The sequence below is a fragment of the Erpetoichthys calabaricus genome, chromosome 7 (assembly GCF_900747795.2).
Source record: "Erpetoichthys calabaricus chromosome 7, fErpCal1.3, whole genome shotgun sequence".
NCBI lineage: Eukaryota > Metazoa > Chordata > Cladistia > Polypteriformes > Polypteridae > Erpetoichthys > Erpetoichthys calabaricus.
Genome location: NC_041400.2, coordinates 53,593,499 through 53,614,169, shown reverse-complemented (window position 1 = coordinate 53,614,169; position 20,671 = coordinate 53,593,499). Strand labels below are relative to the sequence as shown.

General features: G+C 37.3%; 1 protein-coding gene across 1 annotated transcript in view; it reads left to right on the top strand.

The window, feature by feature from the left end:
• The window catches only part of LOC127528868 (uncharacterized), a 335,224-nt gene extending 317,877 nt beyond the window's left edge, over window positions 1–17,347 (top strand). Inside the window, exons 3-4 of the mRNA XM_051930191.1 lie at window positions 6,917–6,959; window positions 16,290–17,347. Of these exons, the coding sequence (XP_051786151.1) occupies window positions 6,917–6,959; window positions 16,290–16,518 (272 nt within the window). The 3' untranslated portion in view covers window positions 16,519–17,347. The remainder of the gene's footprint in view (window positions 1–6,916; window positions 6,960–16,289) is intronic.
• The last annotated feature ends 3,324 nt before the right edge of the window (window positions 17,348–20,671 follow it).

The window sequence follows — 20,671 nt, the reverse complement described above, 5'->3', positions numbered from 1 at the left end:
AGAAATAGACTGGAAAACATTTAAATACTACATTGGATTTGGGGATCCACAAGCCACTAAAGGGTGATGCACTCTGGTGTATCAGATAAAAAGTTGAGTTTAGAACTTGGCCAAAAATTGACCTAAGGACATAGTTTCAAGTAACTAGTTTTTTGTGATTTGAATACTCTAGAGTTGACTGAAATCTTTGGTCAAATAATCCCTTGTGTAAGACAGAAGCCAAGGTTGCAGAAGATAGAGATAGATATGGGAGTTTGGAAGGGAGTGTTTTAAAATACTACTTAAAAAGTGGGCAAGTTGCCCCACCATACAAATTGAAGCAGATTTCTTCTTTTGCATTTTCTTTTTTAGTATGCATTCATCCTCAGCTTGAACATTGTTGTTTTATTACTTTTCTGCTTTCTGAATTAGTGTAGAATTTAACCCTGTTTATGTATTCTTGATAATAATACAGTATGGCTCAAATTTGGAATACGGGACATTGAATTTACCTGATACAGTGGTAATGAGTTAATGTATGTAATCAATACCTTAGAAGACAAGACTCATGGTGCCCCAATATAGAAATGTTAAAAAAAATGGAAGAAGATCAGAAAAGAAAAAACTTTATCTTATTCCATGATCCAGGAAAGTGTAACATGTCCGACTGGATTTATTTGAAGAGGACAATTCTTGGAATTATTGCTTAAAACATATCAAACTTCATGTTTCACACTTAAAATGCAAGACCAACAATTTAAAAAATTATTTTGTATAATAAACAGGAATAGGAACAGAAAATCATAGTCCTATGATGACCCAGCTCTGCAGGGCATTTTCATTTACTTCACAAATAATGTAGTTTCCAAAATCATCAGTGATCGATGGTAAATTTTCAATTCAGATATATTGTCAACTTACCATGATATTGATCTTGTTCAACCTGGTCTGTCTTTAAATAAAGCAAGAGAACAAAAAAAGGCTGGGAAGGTTCTGCATTATAGCCACTGACTGATTTGGAATTAAAGGTTGACACACTGTTTTTGAATTGAGTGAATACATTTTTGAATAAGAATAATTATGCTTATTCTTTACAAAATGTTTTGATTCCCTTAAAAAGAATGTAATTGGAATGTTTGTGTACTAAAAAGCTGGTATAAAGGTTCATCAGTTAAAATAATCAAATTAGATCTACATCTGACCTTCTGACTTTTCTATAATATAGCTCTTATTTTAGGTCGAAGCATAAGCCAATAATAGTCAATTACAGCCATCAAATGTATTTCTGCCATTTAAACTATAAAACCTAATTTCTATCAATATCACTGCCTTTCCCTGCACATGAACTTTAAAACCTGGCCTGTCATTTAATCTAGCTAATCATCTCCTCTGGTTCAAATGTTACTCATCCCAGCAGTATGGGTCTGGGCTGGTCCAACATGTGCCCTAATGTCCCATAAACTTGTACTGCTTCTTCAACAAGATTTGAGCCATGTATTAAACCTTCTGACCTTCTCTTTTTTATTTGTATTGGCACAGGCAGAACTTCAGAGAAGACCACCTTGTCAGTTCTGGTTTTCATTTTACCATCTAGATCTTTAAATTTGTCCTGGCAGTATACCATCACTTGTGTAACTTTGTTCTCATGCATACAACAATCTCTGGATCTGTCCACAGTCTATCCACATACACAGGACAGCCTCCAACCTGTTTACGTGGAAGGCAACTGTATTACTGCGGACTCATGCCATGAAGCAATTCAATCCACAGATTGGTATTTTGGTGAACTGCAGGTGGTCAGTTGCAAACCTGCAACATCTGGCTTAGAAGCAGTCTCCTTGCAGTGTAAGCTAATATCAAAATTCATTGTCTCAACAGCACAGATACCACTTCTGAACACTGCAAGCATAGCACATTCTAGTAACATCAGTTAAGTTTACCCTCTGTCTAGCCCACTTTTCCTGCTCAAAATCTCCACTACACCCATCCACAGTGCAAATCTCCCTCTTGTTGCCAATTGTATTGCTGTGGACTCACACCACAAAGCATCTCAGCTGGTAGATTTGCACTGTGGTAAACCACTGGTGGACAGCCCCCAACAACTGGCTCAAAAGCTGTCTCCTTTTAGTTGTGACAGATAGGGGGTGCTGTCGTCCCCTTGAACCCTCAGATCAGATGCCAGATACCAGGTAAAAGTCCAATGAATTATTTTATTTGGACAATGAATTATTTTATTTGGACAAATACGTGCACAAAGCACCTCCAGCTCCACTATCCAATAATAAATCAATAATCCAATAATCACAATGCGATTCACAATAACAATAATCCTCCACGCCTCCCAGCAGCTCAGTCACCCTTCCTCCCAACTCGGCTCACTGCTGGGATCTCCCCCAGTCCTTTTATAGTCCTTGACCCGGAAGTGCTTTCTCTCTCTCTGTCCATGTGACTTTGCAACACTTCCGGGTTGGATGAAAACTCCTTTTTTTTCAACCCGGAAGTACGTCATTTCTTCTGTCCTCGTGACTGGGACGTACTTCCGGGCTGTAGGGAAAATATTCCTTGAGCCTCCCTGCGGCGTCCTCTGGCGGCCCCCATGGTATCCAGCGGGGCTGTGAATAAAGACTCCATTGTCCATGATTCCCAGCTGGCAATCGGGGCACCTCCATGCTGCAGGGAAGGCTCCATCTGGCGGCCTGGGAGTATTGGCCGGGATGAATGGCCGGCCATATACCACATAGTGTAAGCTAATAGGAGAACTCCTTGTGTCAGCTGCACAGTCACTGCTTTTGAACGCTGTGAGCGGAGAGCATACCGGTGACATCAGCTGAGCTCTCTCTCTCTCTCTCTCTCTCTCTTAGACCCCACGTTGTCTACGTAATTCTGCAACTACTGAAACATACAAAACATATCAAATGAGTCTCCTTTTCAAAGCAGCCAACTCATATGTCAATCACCTTAATAACTCTCTTTCACTGCTTCTCTCTTTCTGAAAGCTAGTTTAGAGCTGACCCCTTGAGGCTCCTTAATGTGGACTACTATCCTCAGTGGTATTGAAACACACTCTCAACCTCGTCAAGGAGCTGAAAATGATTGGTCACCACTTACTCTGAGGTTGATGCTCCTGGGCAGCATCCACTTGTTACTTTGCACTTATGTCTGACCATAACCCAACTGTCTTGACTTCTCTGAAATGCAGTGTACACACTGTCTCTTCTGATCTCTGGTCAAGTTGTTCTTTTTTATGTCTGCCAACTATGTATTCAAGGTTCTGGATTAGCTAGTTTCTCATGTAGATATACAACTACTTGAAACATGCACCTGAAAAGTCCAACATCAAACAAGGCTGGCATTGTAATGGCCCCATTTCAAGACTTTTTAATTATCATATGAATTCTTGGAATAAATTCTTCAGCACCCATTACTTTCTCCCTAGAGTGACATAAAGTAAGTTGAGTGCAAGGAGGAGGTAAATGCCGTGTTACCCAATAAAAAAGTGCAATTCTAACAACACAATATAGTAATATCCATCCATCCATCCCTTTTCCAACCCGCTGAATCCGAACACAGGGTCACGTGGGGTCTGCTGGAGCCAATCCAAGCCAACACAGGGCACAAGGCAGGAACCAATCCCAGGCAGGGTGCCAACCCACCGCAGATATAGTAATATAACTAAATAAAATTTTATCATATTTACAGTAGACCAAGTAAGTATCTTATATATAAACATCTACACGTGGTAGTGTGTGTGTCTGTCTGTCTGTCTGGCCCGGAAGTGCGAGGCTACAACATGAAGCTGAAAGAGCCGGCAAGGTGGCCACAAGTTAACGAGTCAGAAGAAGAAAGAAATATGAGGCCAAAGTGAAACTGCTGAGGAAAGACAAACTTAGCCGTTAATACACAAGCGAGGCAAGCACATCAGCAAAACGAAACCTCAGAGGAGAGAGAAACTTGCTTAGCCTCTGATAGACAAGGGGGGCGAGCACATCTGCAAAACGAAACCACCGACTCTGCATTTCAATTTTTTTTCTGATGATTTTAATAGTTTCTAGGAGCCCGGACTTTTTACAGCTAGTAGTATATATTTAAATACAAATACAAATACAGTAGAATTGAATATATATTTAAAGCAACAATGGTCATTATTTCTCTAAGCGCCTGCATCAGCTGTTAATAAAACGTTCACTTGCCCTTGACCTTTACCTCACAGTGTTACTGTTCTGTCTGCAGCTCCTTACGTTTTACCTCTTTGTCCTGTTCTCTTTCTTACATGGCTCTTTCTTGCTCCCTCATGACACCAAACCAAACTTTTACTCTTTAGCGCAATTACTAGTGCATAGACTATATTTGATTTTGGTCAAACTTCCCCTAATGCTTGTGGCGGACGGCCGGGGCCCATGCCCAGCCAGGACACCCCTTCTGTATGCAGTCCAGGGGAACAGACATGAGCTGCACAATACATTGGGATTAATAAAGTATCTATCTATCTATCTATCTATCTATCTATCTATCTATCTATCTATCTATCTATCTATCTATCTATCTATCTATCTATCTATCTATCTATCTATCTATCTATCTATCTATCTATCTATCTATTTATCTATCTATCTATCTAATATCTCCCCCAGGTCGTTGGATGCTAGCCCCCCTGGGTTGCAGCGGTGCCACGGACTCCTGCAGGGCTTCACAGGAGTTGGAGTTGGTTACAACCCTGTTGGGATCCGAGGGTGCAGCCAAGGAGTGCTGCAACAGCTGCTGATCCCTCATGGGCAGGTTTTCTGCCACACCCGCGAGTGCTGCTGGAAGTAGGTCAACAAACACTTGGTGCACTTCCAGGGGTGTTATAAAAGGAGCCAGCAGTCGTTACTCCAGGAGCCAGAGTCGGGAGGAGGGAGACAAAGCTTGCTGGAGTGGTGGAGAAAGAAAAAGAGAAAAAGAATTGAGTTTGGTGCTGTGTTTGTGGAACTGTGTTGTGCCTGTGGGAACAGGGAAGGCATTGCCCACAGGTGAAGAAATAGAAATAAAACATTTATTTGTTTTTTCAGTGTGCCTCCCATGTCTGTCTGTGTCGGGTCAGGTGCCAATATAGCGCCTTTGTCACACTCTTTAAATATACACTTTGCCCTCCCTCTTCTCTCAATCTAGTATAGTTTCTATATCATGCTTTATTTTTTCCAAGGGTATGTATGTTTTTCTTTAGGTTAAACAGCTATAACTCCAGTCAAGTACTAACTGTTCCAAAATAAACAGAAGCCCATTAGGCCACTGTAACTCACAGAGTTAGTTTTGCACCTTATGCAGGTGAAAAACAGCAAAAAAAGCTGTAAAAATCACTGTACAGCTCCATATTTATAAAATAGATACTGTACCAGTTTTAGGACCTAATACTGCAATGACAGTTACATTTACACACCAAAATGACACATAGCCTTCAACCATTAAAAATGAGTGATTACAGCATACAGAACCTGTTCAGTATTTCAGTAAAATCGGTCCTGTGAAATGCAAATATTTAAACATATACTAGTGTGGATTTCATATTCAATGAATATTCAACAAATTACCCTGAAATAACAAAAAAAATGTGTCCTGAAATAACGACATAGCGTTTCATAGTATCAGTTCCTGATTGTGCTTTTGTTTTGATAATTAAATTCCTGATATATGTATTGTTCTGTTAACTACAGTTTTGTGACTATGCTGAGAAAGTTAACTTACACCTAGACAGGGTTCCTTAGAGTTATTTTTTAATAATTCACATAATACAGTAGAGCAGTAATTCACATAAATGCAGTTATATTCCGGTATAGAAATGCCCAAATTGAAAAATGGAACAATATTGTACAGCAGATATTGGACAAAAGTGGTAGAAAATCCTTGGGGTTAGCAAAATTATATCAGCATTTCTTATTGAGGAATATTAGTAAATTGTTTTTTAACACATTGCAGTCAGTGACTTGTAGGCTTTCCTGTAATTTTGTTGGATATTACATTTCCATCCATCCATTATCCAACCCGCTATATCCTAACTACAGGGGCACGGGGGTCTGCTGGAGCCAATCCCAGCCAACACAGGGCGCAAGGCAGGAAACAAACCCTGGGCAGGGCGCTAGCCCACCGCAAGGTGCACACACACACACACACCCACACAGCAAGCACACACTAGGGACAATTTAGAATTGCCAATGCACCTAACCTGCATGTCTTTTGACAATGGGAGGAAACCAGAGCACCTGGAGAGAAAACCATGCAGACACAGGGAGAACATGCAAACTCCACGCAGGGAGGACCCAGGAAGCGAACCCGGGTCTCCTAACTGCGAGGCAGCAGCGCTAAGATATTACATTTGTCATTTACAAAATTATAACAAAACTGTGGGTCTGAATGTGTATTTAAAAATTTAAATCCTAAACAATGTTAGCATGGAAGTGCAATGATTAGTCTACTGCCTTGCAAATCTAGACCTTTGGTTTTAAAGTATAGCCCACTCACTGTCTGAGTACAGTATAATCTGCACATTCTCCCACTGTCCTTGTGTTTTTATCACCAAAGTATTCCACTTTACTTCCATATTCCAAGACACAAAGTTTAGATTAACAGTTTTGTGTGCAAAACTGTGACTTAACATAGACAGATCCCTATTCAGATTTGGTTCGTGTTTAATATTTGATGATGGCGTTATACACTATAACTTGACACAACTCAGAACTGGACAAGCAAGGACATGGATAAATAGATGTACAAATCTAACAAAGTCTTTACATTAAAATACTGCGAATACTGGGCAAATTGCTATTGTTTTTATTCGCTGAAAGTTAGTAGAAGTATGAGAATGTGTACAGTATTTATAAAGCTTCTGTAGTATAATAGTGAGATCTTAACGGTACTTTAGAGTTTTAATGCACCTTTAATTCTTTTTTTTTTCTTTTAACAGCTGAAAACAAGATCTTTGCCTGGGGTAATGGAAATAGTGGACAGTAAGTACTGTATGTTTATAAAGTCAAATAATACCTCTGGCTGCCAAGTCTGTGACTTTCCTTCTTATTAAGTAATCAATCAGTATTCCAGTTCTTCATGTTTTAGTCAACATGTATAGAAAAAATGTATAGCAAGAGCAAAGATCACTAGACCAGGATTGCCCAAACTGTTTTAAGCCAAGGCCTTTTTGTGAATCGATTAAATACATAACTATATATCAGACGTTCATATCCAATATGCTATATAATATTTTAAAAAATAATATGGGTAAAGGACAAGAAGCATAAATGTAAAACATAATTAGAAAAGCATCAAGCAATATATACACAGAACTATTAGGCTATTCATAAGTACATAGGGCATATTTTAACTCCATATTCTTATTCTTCTATGTAAGCTGCATAGATCATTGCGATACCAGAGGACAGCAATTTCATTTGAATACAAAAAAACATGTTGAATTGAAAACATCTGAAAATGTGTCTGTAATATTTGATAATTAATCTGCTCCAACACAGACAAACTGCAACCATGAGCCATGAAAAAATAAAGAAAAATGGGAAAAAGTAAGGCTGTATTCCCACTGCAGCTCAAATTGCAAATGATGTAAATGTTGTAAAAGCCGTAGTAGTTTCTGTAGCTTTAAACTGGCCTGGAAGTGCTTCCTGATTGTAATTCAATGGCACCAGAAATACCCCGAGTCAAATATGGAAGAGTTCAGCTAGCCTCATTTGAGAGGTCGAAATTGAGAGGAAGAAGACAGCACCTGCTGGAGGAATTAAGGAGGAGATAAAGAGGAGTGAAGGAAGAAGGAAAAAAACACGGATGGACGATTTTGTGATTATTTGCCATAATACTTTTGACTTGACTCCAGGACTGAGTGGGTGCAATTGTGTCTGAGGTTTGGGGCTCAGTGGCACCCCCTTCTGGCCACAATGTCTGGAGACAGCTACCTGAATATGACTCCAATTCAAAAAGAAATACAAATGTGCAAAAAAAACCTGCCAGTTAAATTTCCATTACAATCAGGAATTAGTAAAACATGACTTTCCCCCATTTGGCCCATGTTGACTGTTCACTAAAACTCCTGTGCTTTCCAAGTGTTATTTAATCTTTCCTTGACAATTTCTTCCATTAATTTACCTGTGATGCACATTAAGCTTACTGGCCTATATTTACTTGGATCTGCCCGATCACCCTTTTTATATAATGGGAGTTTTGTTATTTTCCAGTCCTTAGGAATTTCGCAAGTGTTCAGTGACTTTCAGAAAAATATATGCCAAGGGTTTATATATGCATTCACTAATCTCCTTAAGCACTAAAGAATAAATGTTATCTAGTCCTATTCAAACTAAGCAGCACTTCTCTCTCTACAATTTCCAAATCACTCAGTACTTCCTTCCATTGCTGTTGGAAGGTTATTCACTTTTTCACATGTGAAAACATCAAAAAAGTGTAAGTTTAGAGGATTTGCTGTTTCACTGTCTGTATACTGTAACTTTCCCTTATTGTTCCTGATAAACGTCACCTTCTCCTTGATTGTTCTTTAACTTCTAAAATACTAAAACAATCTTTTAACTTTTCTGAAATAATTCTCTCTGTCTATTAACTACGACTAATATCCTTTTTAACTTTTGCTTTCGTGCTCTTATACGCTCTGTGGTTACCCTTGGACCCTTGGAGTTACAAGATTTGTGCGCCTTATACAGCTGCTTTTTTTCTTTCAGTTTCTTTTTTATCTCCTTATTTATAAATGTTTTTCATATTAGTGAAAAAGCCAGGATTGCTTCACTTTTAACTGTGGTGTGAACATAGCCTCAATAATGAGCATTTGAAACAATTACCACAATTAAAAAAGCAATATCAATAGCCTTAGTACATACTCTAAATAATGATTCTTTAAAATTAAAATTTTAAAATTAAATTCTGAGACCACTGGCACTCTTCTAATGTTAGTAGTTATTTCAATTCCACAGTTGGGCACTCCACAGATCAAGGCCCTAACCCTAAGCCTAACCCTTTTGTTTGTTATTGACATCACAATATGTGTCTCCAACATACATAGATATTATTAGCAAGCTTTTCATATATGGAGACAATTTTAAAATCAGCTCTAAACACAACTGGAAGGCAAAAGTGGTGTGATATGATAGAATCGCACTACAACAGAATAATACTGATCATAACATAATAATATCATATGAATTATTTTTGTTAGAATTCTTCTGGCACCTCATACCCATGCCCTTGCCTCCCTTCCTTTTCTTATCCATTATTTTTATTAGCATTCCTTTACCTTTTGAAATTAGAATTGAACTAGTAGAGGACGGGGCCTCTAATTACAGTTATGTTCTTAGGTGTCCATCATTTGATAATCATTAATTGCTGGAGCGGTAGCTTTCCTTACTAATAATAATAGTAATAATTCTATACATTTATACAGCACTTTTCTCACTACTCAAATTATTTGCCACACAGGGAGGACCCAGGAAGTGAACCCACAAGCTCCTTACTGCAAATTAGAAGTGCTACCACTGCACCAACTATGTAGGACTTGTTTTAATTGCCATTACTAAGGAAGTAACTTGAGGCCTATAAAATAAACTGCTGCAGTACTAGTAATATTTGAGACATTAACATGCTCTTCCAGCTATGCAGTGGCTCTCCCCTTACTTTAAGATTTTTTCTCATTAGGTTTCCTTGTACTTAGAAAATTTAGTTCTGAATACATTTTTTGGAGTGTGGCTTGTGATATTTGAATACCTGTTCTGTCTTATTTAGTTGGTTCTTGTGTCTTTGTGTTATTCTCTTTCAGCATTTCCCTTTTGGTTAATTTTGTTATGTCTGTTATTTATTTGTGCAGTATATTTCTTAGTATACTCGTATTTGGGAGCACTAGTTTAAGATATTCTCTTTTGTGTTTTCTGATTTTGTTTCTTAGTTCCCCTACTTAGATATATGTTAATAATTTCTTTTATTTTAATCATTTGAATGTTTAGTTACATTACAAGCGTTAAATGAAAGTAAATGGGGAGATTTGCCTGTTCTCAATTAACATTTTTTGGTATTTTTTGGAAGGAGTAATTCCAATGCTTTACACAGTGATTAGCACTGGTTCCTCTGTGATGGTGCAGGTTACCTCCATGCTACCAGACCATTCCAGGAGCCTCTTGAACCTGCCACCGCCGATAACATAACAAAGGGATGAGCTGGGCAAATGAAGACACTTACACATAGTAAGGGGTAGATGCAAAGGTGAAATAGTGCTTTTATTAAAACAATCCAAACAATCAGTGTCCAAATAAATAGTGCAGTGCTTCTTCTTTCAATAAATAAATAATCCATAGAAATAAACAGTGTCTGTGTGGAAGTTAAAAACAAATCCAATAAATAAATCCTTAAAATTGAGGTTAAAAACTCCCAAAGCATTTAAACTGTCGTTTTAAAATGGAGTCCCTGGTCCAGCCCTTTCAAAATAACATCTAATCTGCTTACCTCTGCTGCGAGGCCTCACAACAGAGACAGCTATCCGACAGACACAGCCATCCAGCTACTACAACAGGTCCGGGTCCCTCCTGTCCTATGACTCCCAATTCAGACCTCAACTTGAGAAGGCTCGGGTCCCTGTGGCCATCCATGGCACCGACAGGGCTTCCTGTCTGAGCCTCCCGAACTCTCACTGCCTTCCCAGACATACGCGTCAAGTCCCTCTAACGGCTTACTCTAGCATCAAGATTGCGCAACTGGAGTAGCCTTCCCCAGCCCCTGAGCGCCGGCCACACACTCCCCAAGGGACACTCCTTGCTGGCTGCCTGCCTTCTCTCTCGCTCTTGCATCAGCTGTCTCTCTCCTGTCTTCCTGCCTGTGTCTTCCTTTAACCTCCATTCTGTTCTTCCTTTCACTTTCATTTCTCTCCTTTTCTGCTGTGGCTGCTCCCTTTTTATCATCCTCCGTGGGCGCAGTGCCTCGATTGTAAACTGTGGAAAGCCAATGAAGCAATTAAGACCGAACACACTCTTATATGCAGGCATACTCCATCTCAATCACCCCAACAACCACCCAAAGCCATGAGCGCATGCACACCCATGGAGACTGAGCCGGCTATTAATTATTAGCTTAAAAACTGACCACTGTTGCTTAGCTGCAGACCCACTATACCACAGCATCATGTATCCAGCATTTGCTGTTTGTGATTTTTCATACAGTATGTTCTCCTTGTGTCTAAATGGTTTTTTCCTTGGCTATTCTTCTCTCTTCATACTCCACCTGCCAGTGCTGGAGTGACTAAGGATTCTACATTAGCTCCATGGTTGGGTATATGAGGGCTTTGCAATGGACAGGCATTCCACCCAATAATGGCTTCTATTTTGCATCAGAGTCTTCAACAAGTTACCTATTTATTGCTGTTAGAAAAGACTGTTTAGATGGATCTGTTAGTGAGCATCTTGGCAATAATTAACTCTCCAAAATTGTGTTGAGTGTGGCTTTGTCTCCCAACAAGCTTATCAGGATAATTAGTTCCTTAACCAGTTTTGTTCACATTATTCTATAAGAAAAGAAAATTATTTCAATCCTGTTAACCACAGAACTTTCAAATGAAGGTGCCACGTCACCATAAACCTAATAATATCATTTGCTAGACCTTAATGTAGCTTTGAAACAATGTCCATAAACTTCACAAACAATACATTTTATTTATTGAATTTCAGATATTCATTAAAAAAATTAAAACATCTATTGTTAAATTACGGTAGTATTCAAAATGTAACTAGGCAATTAATCTGTATTCTCTGAGGTAGAATTGCAATACACATTCAATTAAAAAATTTCAAACCAAGGCTATACTATAAACATTTCTAAAGTGTTACATAAATGAGAATAAACAAAAAAAAGTCCAATGTTGGAATTTCTGTTTCTAAAATAACTTTAACTAAGGCACAGTTAAGAAGTTACTTCTGCCAAAGCTAAGATTTTTATACTTTTCTGTGATTTACTTGGAAAAGGCACAATCACATTATGTGTAGGAAGAGCACATGCAATCAGGAACTTGCAGATTCAAATCCTAAAGCCATACAGTGTCTCCGATAAACGTGTACAGTATGTGAAGTGAAATGAATGGTGGAGGAAAGGGTGATGGCAGGGTCTTCACACATTTGACATGCATAGAGTTACAAGTTTGACAGAGTTCACAGAAATTAAGCTTGCTGTGACCCAGTATTCGGTTAAGCGTGTTATGTTGCTAAAATAATTACAGAGTAAACAGTACATGTAGAGCAGTATTTTTCTGTGGATGTTAAAATGCATGCAATGTTATTTAACAGCTTGCTAGTATAAATATTTAAATAGTAATTATTTGCCTGCAGTACAATCAGTCACAGCTGCAAAAAATGGCTAAATAAACTAGCATAAGAAAGTAGACAAGTATTCATTATCTGCATTTTTTTAGACTATACATTGTGTAGGAATAGGGAGCACAGTGGTTAATACTGCTGCATGATGGGTCCAGTCTCTCAGGTTTGAATTATGAGTAGAGTATATACAGTACATTCTCCCCCTGTTTACACAGATTTCACGCTCACATTCTCAAACACAAGCGTTAAGTTATTTGATAACTGAAATCATCTAGATGTGGATGCAGACCTTAAATGGAATGGTGATTCATCCAGGATGGTTTTCTATTATGTACCCAGCCCTGCTGGAACAGGCTATAGCCCCGCCACAACCCTTAATTAGAATAAGATGGTTTGAGAACATTATGTGGAATTACTGAGTTATCAATGTGCCAGGAGGAAGGAAAATGTACAGAACAAACAAGACAATACTTTTTTATAATATCAATTTTTAATCATGGGTGGACAGCATGGTCCAACAATATTAAAAACATCAAGCTTGGGTTTGCTTTCCCATGTGGCCTCACTGTGTAATCTGCACAGTCTCCCTGTGCCTGCATACATTTTTATCTGATTGCCCAACATCCCAAAAGTGTCCAGGTTAGGCCACTTGGCCCTCGAAATTGAATACATTTGGCTGAAAGACTCAACTAGACTGCATTACCACCTTTTTAATTATATGTATATACAAAACGGTCAGTTTATGAATTAAATGTGTTTTATTATTTTAATATAACATTACTGATCAGGAATATGAATATGCCAAATTTCAACACACAAGGCTGTGGGAAGTTGACAATAAGGTAGGAATAAATCTTGTACATTGCACTAATGAAACACACACATTGTCATATATGCTAGACTTGCTTAGTACGTCAACTGCATGTATTTAGGAGTAGCTGTTGAAAACCTACAAAGAAACCAGGAGAATATGCAGACTGTGAGTGTGTTGGGATTCAAATCCAGTGTCCTGGAGCTCTGAGACAGCAGCATTTACCACTAAGACATGTGCAGGTCTGACTCGTGTAGATTTGAAAAAAAAATGTTTTGAACCAAGTTAATAAATGTTTGAATTGCATTTTGACAATTGATGTAAATATTAAAGAATTAAGGCCTAACTGAACTGATGTAAACTGATACCAGAGGGACACTGGAAAATATTACTGATGCTTGAAAAGGTTTTTTTTTTTATTTAATTTGAGAGCAGAAATACAACATGCAAAGGCATTCTTTTCAAGAGAAAAACTTGCAAAACATTTGGCAAACGTCTGATTGAATAAGAACACTTGATATTTTAAAGTAGTGCTTATGGTGAATGGTGGTACACTATATAGTATGACTGGCAACCAGGGAAAAGGTTTTGGGAAAACCCTGAATTTGAAAAGATAGAATTTAGCTACTAATAATTAATAAAAGACAATGTTTTTATAGTCTGGTATTTTTCAGGCAAATTAACAGTTCTCTTTTGGCATAACTTACATTTAGATATTCACTTTTCATTTGAATTGTTCCATATACTTGTGGCATGTCTGTAGATTTAAAATTCCCCCAGAGTACTAAAACTGCACTCTAGTAACAGAGAATCCTGGTTGTGGAACATCTCTTGATGAATCACAATGGTAAAATAGAAACGTCTTCGCGTTAGATAATAGGTTTCACCTCAATTGAATCTTGCCAAGGGAGAAGAGGAGGAGATATTTAGGCTGACTCAGTTAAAACGGGTCTCCATGGAGTCATAACCAGCCACATTCTAAGTATATTATGATTAAAAATATACTAAATAGAGTGGCTGGTCTGTACACTGACAACTGTACATTTCAGATCTACAGAATAGCATTAACATAAAGTCACTGGTCACACTTGTTGTAGTTCATATTGTTCAGCAGAGGTAAGGAATATTTTGAATGCTGATAAACCTTTCTGTATGTGGATGTGTGCAGATGTCTTACACAGCTGTACTCAAAGCCTGATTTTAGTATTAAAGTACATTTTCATATTTAATTTAGAGGAATTTAGTGTGCTTCATAAATATGCTAATTAATAGTGAGATATTGTATATTTGTTTATTGATTTATTAATTATCCATACATTTCATAGAATCCCTTATTCTAGTTCACCAATGTGGAGGGTCGTATCTTATTTTTGCAGATATCTGCACTTTGCAAATTCATATATGTGACTTCTGCAACAGTGTTACACAAGTGATATAATTCTTTTTTTTCAATCCAATATTATAATTCCTCCGTGTGGTTTAATTAAGATCTATCTATCTACAGTAATCCCTCGCTATATCGCGCTTCGACTTTCGCGGCTTCACTCTATCGTGGATTTTATATGTAAGCATATTTAAATATATATCGCAGATTTTTTGCTGGTTCGTGGGTTTCAGTGGACAATGGGTCTTTTAATTTCTGGTACATGCTTCCTCAGTTGGTTTGCCCAGTTGATTTCATACAAGGGACGCTATTGGCAGATGGCTGAGAAGCTACACAATCAGAGCACGTATTACATATTAAATATAACTCCTCAAATATATTGTGAGCAGGGGGGCTGTTCGCACCCCTAGAGGATACGGACACTCCTCAAAAAACACTGAAAGACTACCTTCACATTGCTCCCATCCTTGCTGGGCTTACTTGTGGCTGTTTTTTTGCGCGATATGCTTCCCGCACGGTGCTTCGGATACTTAAAAGCCCAAACAGCACCTATTGATTTTTGATTGTTTGCTTTTCTCTCTCTCTCTCTGACATTCTCTGCTCCTGATGCGCACTCCTTTGAAGAGGAAGATATGTTTGCATTCTTTTAATTGTGAGATGGAACTGTCATCTCTGTCTTGTCATGGAGCATGTTTAAACTTTTGAAAAAGAGACAAATGTTTGTTTGCAGTGTTTGAATAACGTTCCTGTCTCTCTACAACCTCCTGTGTTTCTGTGCAAATCTGTGAACCAAGCATGACAATATAAAAATAACCATATAAACATATGGTTTTTACTTCGCGGATTTTCACCTTTCGCGGGGGGCTCTGGAATGCAACCCCCACGATGGAGGAGGGATCACTCTATCTATCTATCTATCTATCTATCTATCTATCTATCTATCTATCTATCTATCTATCTATCTATCTATCTATCTATCTATCTATCTATCTATCTATCTATCTATCTATCACATGATTTGAATGTAATAATTATTTTGAGGCAAATATTTTAGATGTTTTAATGTGAAATTCTAAGATACAATAAGAATGGTTATAATAATATGACATAAATTAAAGAATCAGTTTAGTATTATTAAAAATATTTTTAAAAATTTTATTATTGAAAAACAGATACCATCCTTTATTACCCCAGCAGTTTCAGGTGTTAGGAAGCAGCCAACTTTCTCACAGGCCACACTCAATACTCAGTTTATTTATTGCACAAGTCAGTTAATGAACACAGTATATTTTCACTGTTCACGAAAAGCGTAATTGGTGGGTAGTGCTCAATATTATGTCACTGGAGATCTGATGTGAAATCCTGGACAGCCTAAAAATGTACTTGACAACAGTTTAGATTTGTGGCTCCATTTGTATAAGAAATTCTTTTCTTCATTATATGTTTGTCACAATTTTTATAAAGCTTGACTATTTCAAAAGCATTCAAAAGCACAAACGCAATTCAAGTAAATATAACATACAGTACTTCAGTATGCTTCTCCCTATTTACATGACAAAATGCAGTACACATTTCCTAAGAGTAGATGACTTTTCCAAAAACTGTTATATCCCCTTCCAAAAAATTAAAGCCTTATTATCTTTAGATTGAACTCTTCAGTATTCACAGGTTTTGCTGGCTATAGAACATTACATGCATCCAATGGAATTCTTTGAAGCAAATCAATTGTGTGTGACACATCATGAAATACCCTTATACTGCAATAATGTGTTTTTTATTACAGACTTGGAAACGGAGAAAGGGGCATGAAATGTGATCCAACAGAAGTGTTTTTGCCACCAAGTATAAATAATGACACTACTGGTAAAGAAATTACTGGGCTGGCTTGTGGTGGACGACATACTTTTATCTGGACAAAAGGAGGACAAGTGTACAGTTTTGGAAACAATTTCTATGCTCAGTTGGGTTACGACTTCATGGAAGAGAACTTTAAAGAACATCAGGTAAAATAAGATCTAAAGTATTGATGCTACAGTTGGGTCATACATTCAGCATGTGCTACCTTCTCACCAGTAATTTATTATTGTATAAAATCTACTTAAGTCAGCTCACATATATATGGTTGCTCACTTTTCATTTCAAAGCTGTTCTAGGTTTTTAGCATTTTTCTCTCTGTAAAGCTGCATTAGTTGCTGCTGCAGCTGCTTAAAGGATTTTTAGGAGCTGTTGAAGAAGCTCAAACAATGCAACATTGCTCTTCACAAGTCATCTATCCTTGATCTGATCATCTACAACCGACTTTTGTAGTACTTATAAAATAATGCTCTGAAAACTGAGCAAGTGTGTCCATTCTGTAAAGTAACAATTTCCGTGACTGTCATTTCAATGAAAAAATGAGATGCTCCAAAACTTAGACTATAATATACTTTGTTTGGCATTTCATACAATTTAACAAAAATGTAAATCTTTTCAATAATGAATTATACATTAAGTTTACAATAGCAGTCTCTGATTAGGCTAATGCTTTCTGCTGACATACTGCGGGATGTGAATTGGTTAAGTAGGTAGCAAAAATGAATTAATGATCCCTACTGCTTAGAAAGAACTTAGTAATCAAAATAAAAATCCACTTTTTTACATTCAGGTACAGTCTGTAACTTGACATGAGTATTGTCAGGTGTCTTTTTCATCCCTGACTGTGGCTACTCCTCTTCTCTGCAGAACATCTTCTTGTGTTTCTTGCCAACATGTATCATTTCTTGCCAAAATCTATCACTTGACAACCATAGGATAGCAAGATTTTGGTAATAAATGAAGAGTAAACTCCTTGTTAGTGATTAGACTCTGATAACTACCACGGATGTGAACAGAAATGACCCACAGAGACTGCTGTGATTAGACAATCATAACCAAAAGGCATATCCTACCATACCAGGTAAACATCCATCAGTAATGAATCAGAAAATCAGGGTCTTTTATGCTGTCAGAATTTTTTGTCAATCCTGTATAAATGTGTCCTATTTTCTTACTTGTCCTTGATGTTTGCAGCCAGGGACAATACATTCAGATCCTTAAGGTGACAAACAATCTAGATTCATAGATTCAAGGGAAGCTTCTGGCCCTTCACCATGATAATGCCTGACCTCATTAACAGTGGGGGGAAACTCTACACAAAAACAAAAACCTGAGATTAATGTGTGTATGCTTTGAGAATTGGGGGAAATTACAGTATGTGAGCCCCCATGGGTGCTCTGGAATGCCTCACCTAACCCAGAGGCTTATATTTCGTGTAAACTGAGGCGCTGTGGATTTTGGAGGTCCATTGTCACTACAAACATTGAACATTCCGGACCCTCCCTTTTTCTCTGTCTGTATCTTGACTTGGCTTTCCTCTCTCAGCAGACGTCCTTGCGGGACAAACATCTGGTGTCTGTTTTATCTCTGAAGCAGAGAAGCCGCCTCTGGTTAGGCATGCTCTTATTTCTAACCTTAAAAGACAAAAACGGATTTGGCATGAGAAAAGCATTTTCATAAAAGACACTTTGCAAGATTACATTTAATGTATTATGTCAGAATGACTAGCTCTAAGACCTTCACTGTATTCAGTTTATTTGCGCACACTCACATAAGGTTGTATACATCAGTTAATTTAAGGCTATTTTTCACTATTAGCTCAATGCTTTATAGCAGGGTTCCTTAAACTTGTCATAGTCCAATCTTACCCTTCTTAGTGTCTTCAAGACCTATGATGATCATCAGAGTGGGGGGGAGAGTGTTGGTAGAGGTTCCCTTAGTGAATTTCCACTCATCGAGGGATATTCCCCCTTGGAGAAGCACCGCCGATTTAAGAATATAAACATTTTTTCATTTTCCTTTCTTTGATCATGTAACCTTGTTGTCTGTTAGTTTGCAGCAGTGTTCACCCCAACATTCCTGCTAATTGCTAGCAGTGCTTTGTGTCTGCTTTTTGTCCTTACTTTTGTATTTTCGTTGTGGAATTTGGGATTTCTGAGATGTTTGTTTCTTTACTGTCAGAATTTTCATACACAGATTGAATTTATAGTGAATATATCAAAGCATCACAGATTTTAGGGGCAATCAAATGAGACAAATCAGATGTAAGAATTGATCAAAACACTAAGAATGAGAATTCAGATATCAAATTTATCAGACAAAACAAAACTTGAGGTTCTTAAACAATGGGTCAAAGCCTGAACTTTTTACTATGAAATATTACGGTGAAGAACTGGAGTTTATCACAATCTTCCTTTTATATAAACAAAATCAGAAAATCCAATTATACTACAGTGTTGCAAAAGGTTACGTGAAGATTAGAAGAATTACAAAATAGACACATAAAGTGCAGTTTTTAAAATTGGGAGTGGTCAAATCCTGAAAGCACCAAATGCAACAAAGCATCAAAGCCAAAAATATTAACCAAAAGTCAAGGCTGAGAAAGTGCAGAAAGTGCTGTCTACAAGCCTCAAAATAAGTTACTTTTCACCAGAAATGCAATTTAAAATCTTCAAGGCCACGAGTAGTGCACTGACATCTTAAATATCCCCCTGGTAATAATGTCACGGCACGCCACTTGTGGACATCATGTAACAGAAATTCATTGCTTACAACAATATGGACATCAAAATGGGGGAACCTGCAAGGAAGAAAATGGTGAAATAAAATAAACAAGCATAATTATAAAAAATACTGGATGTGATACACATCTAAGGCAGGTTGAAATCTAAGTAATCAACGTAGTCCACAGTGGTAATGTTTGCAGTGCACCCTGAAATAAATATATATATATATATATATATATATATATATATATAAATATATATATATATTTATATATATATATATATATATATATCTGTTATATGCCATTTGGCACAGCATTCGTAAAAACAGTGTTACTACTGTATTTGTGATTAGAATGACAGAGACATAGCAACTGAAAGGACACACAGACAGACACACCGACATTTATTCTTTTATTAAGGCAGAAAACTGACAGAAAAATTATTATATCATTATACTTTTAACATAAAGCTTAACCATGGTGGCTCTGAGGCTAAGGATCTGCGCTGGTATCCCGAAGGTTGCCGGTTCGAATCCCCGTCACTGCCAAAAGAGATCCTACTCTGCTGGGACCTTTAGCAAGACCCTTAACCTGTAATTGCTCCAGGGGTGCTGTACAATGGCTGACCCTGCACTCTGACCCCAAGGTGTATGCGAAAACTAACAAATTCCTAATACAAGAAATTGTATAAGGCGAAATAAAGAACAAAAATATATATATATATATATGATGGCTATCATGACGACCTATATGCCTAGCCGCTTGCGGCATCAAATTAGTAGAAACTGTCGTATCATGAATATTTAAAGAAAAATTAAACAAAAATAAAAACACACACCCTGTATTGTTGAATCCCAACAGTTTTGTCTGTGTTGAAAATGTTGTTTTTCATAAGCTTTTTTGTTTATTTTTAATCTCCTTGCTGCTCTTGGCTTTGCACAAAATAAAATATTGTAATATTTACTTAGTCTAATACTTATACTTGGTTTCTTAATGTGTTGTGACTTTTCTTTATGACTATAAAATAGCTTTTATGTAGATTAATTGTTTTATTTGGATGTTAAAGTAAAGTACATATCATATTTTAGATTAGTAGGTACGGTAGGTGATGAGCTCCACTGGTGTTGAATCCCATCTCTCACACCTCATTTTACATCAGGCTTAGTCCACATTAACACACAGATCCTGTAAATATGAAAACATTATTTTTATTTTAAATGTTTTCTGTCCACACTATCATTTAAGTTTGTCATCTACATTGAAATGACAAAAATGTGTAAATCTTGCTTACTGGCCATGTGCAGTTCATCAGCCAAGCATACCATTTTACGGAGCAAACCTGAAGTAAATCAAAATGCCAAAGAGCAAGGAAAAATATGACTGTTTTTGATGATAAAGTACAGCTACTTTTAAAGGTTACAAGAAAGTATAACATTGCCAAAGCCTTGGAAAAATAGATTGAAAGTCCTGCTAAAATAAATACAGTGAAATACTCCAGTGTTTTAAGGCGCAATACCCATAGAGATAAGTGAGAGAATGTGGAGAAAAGCCAGTCCTGACAGTAAAGATGAGATCATATATGG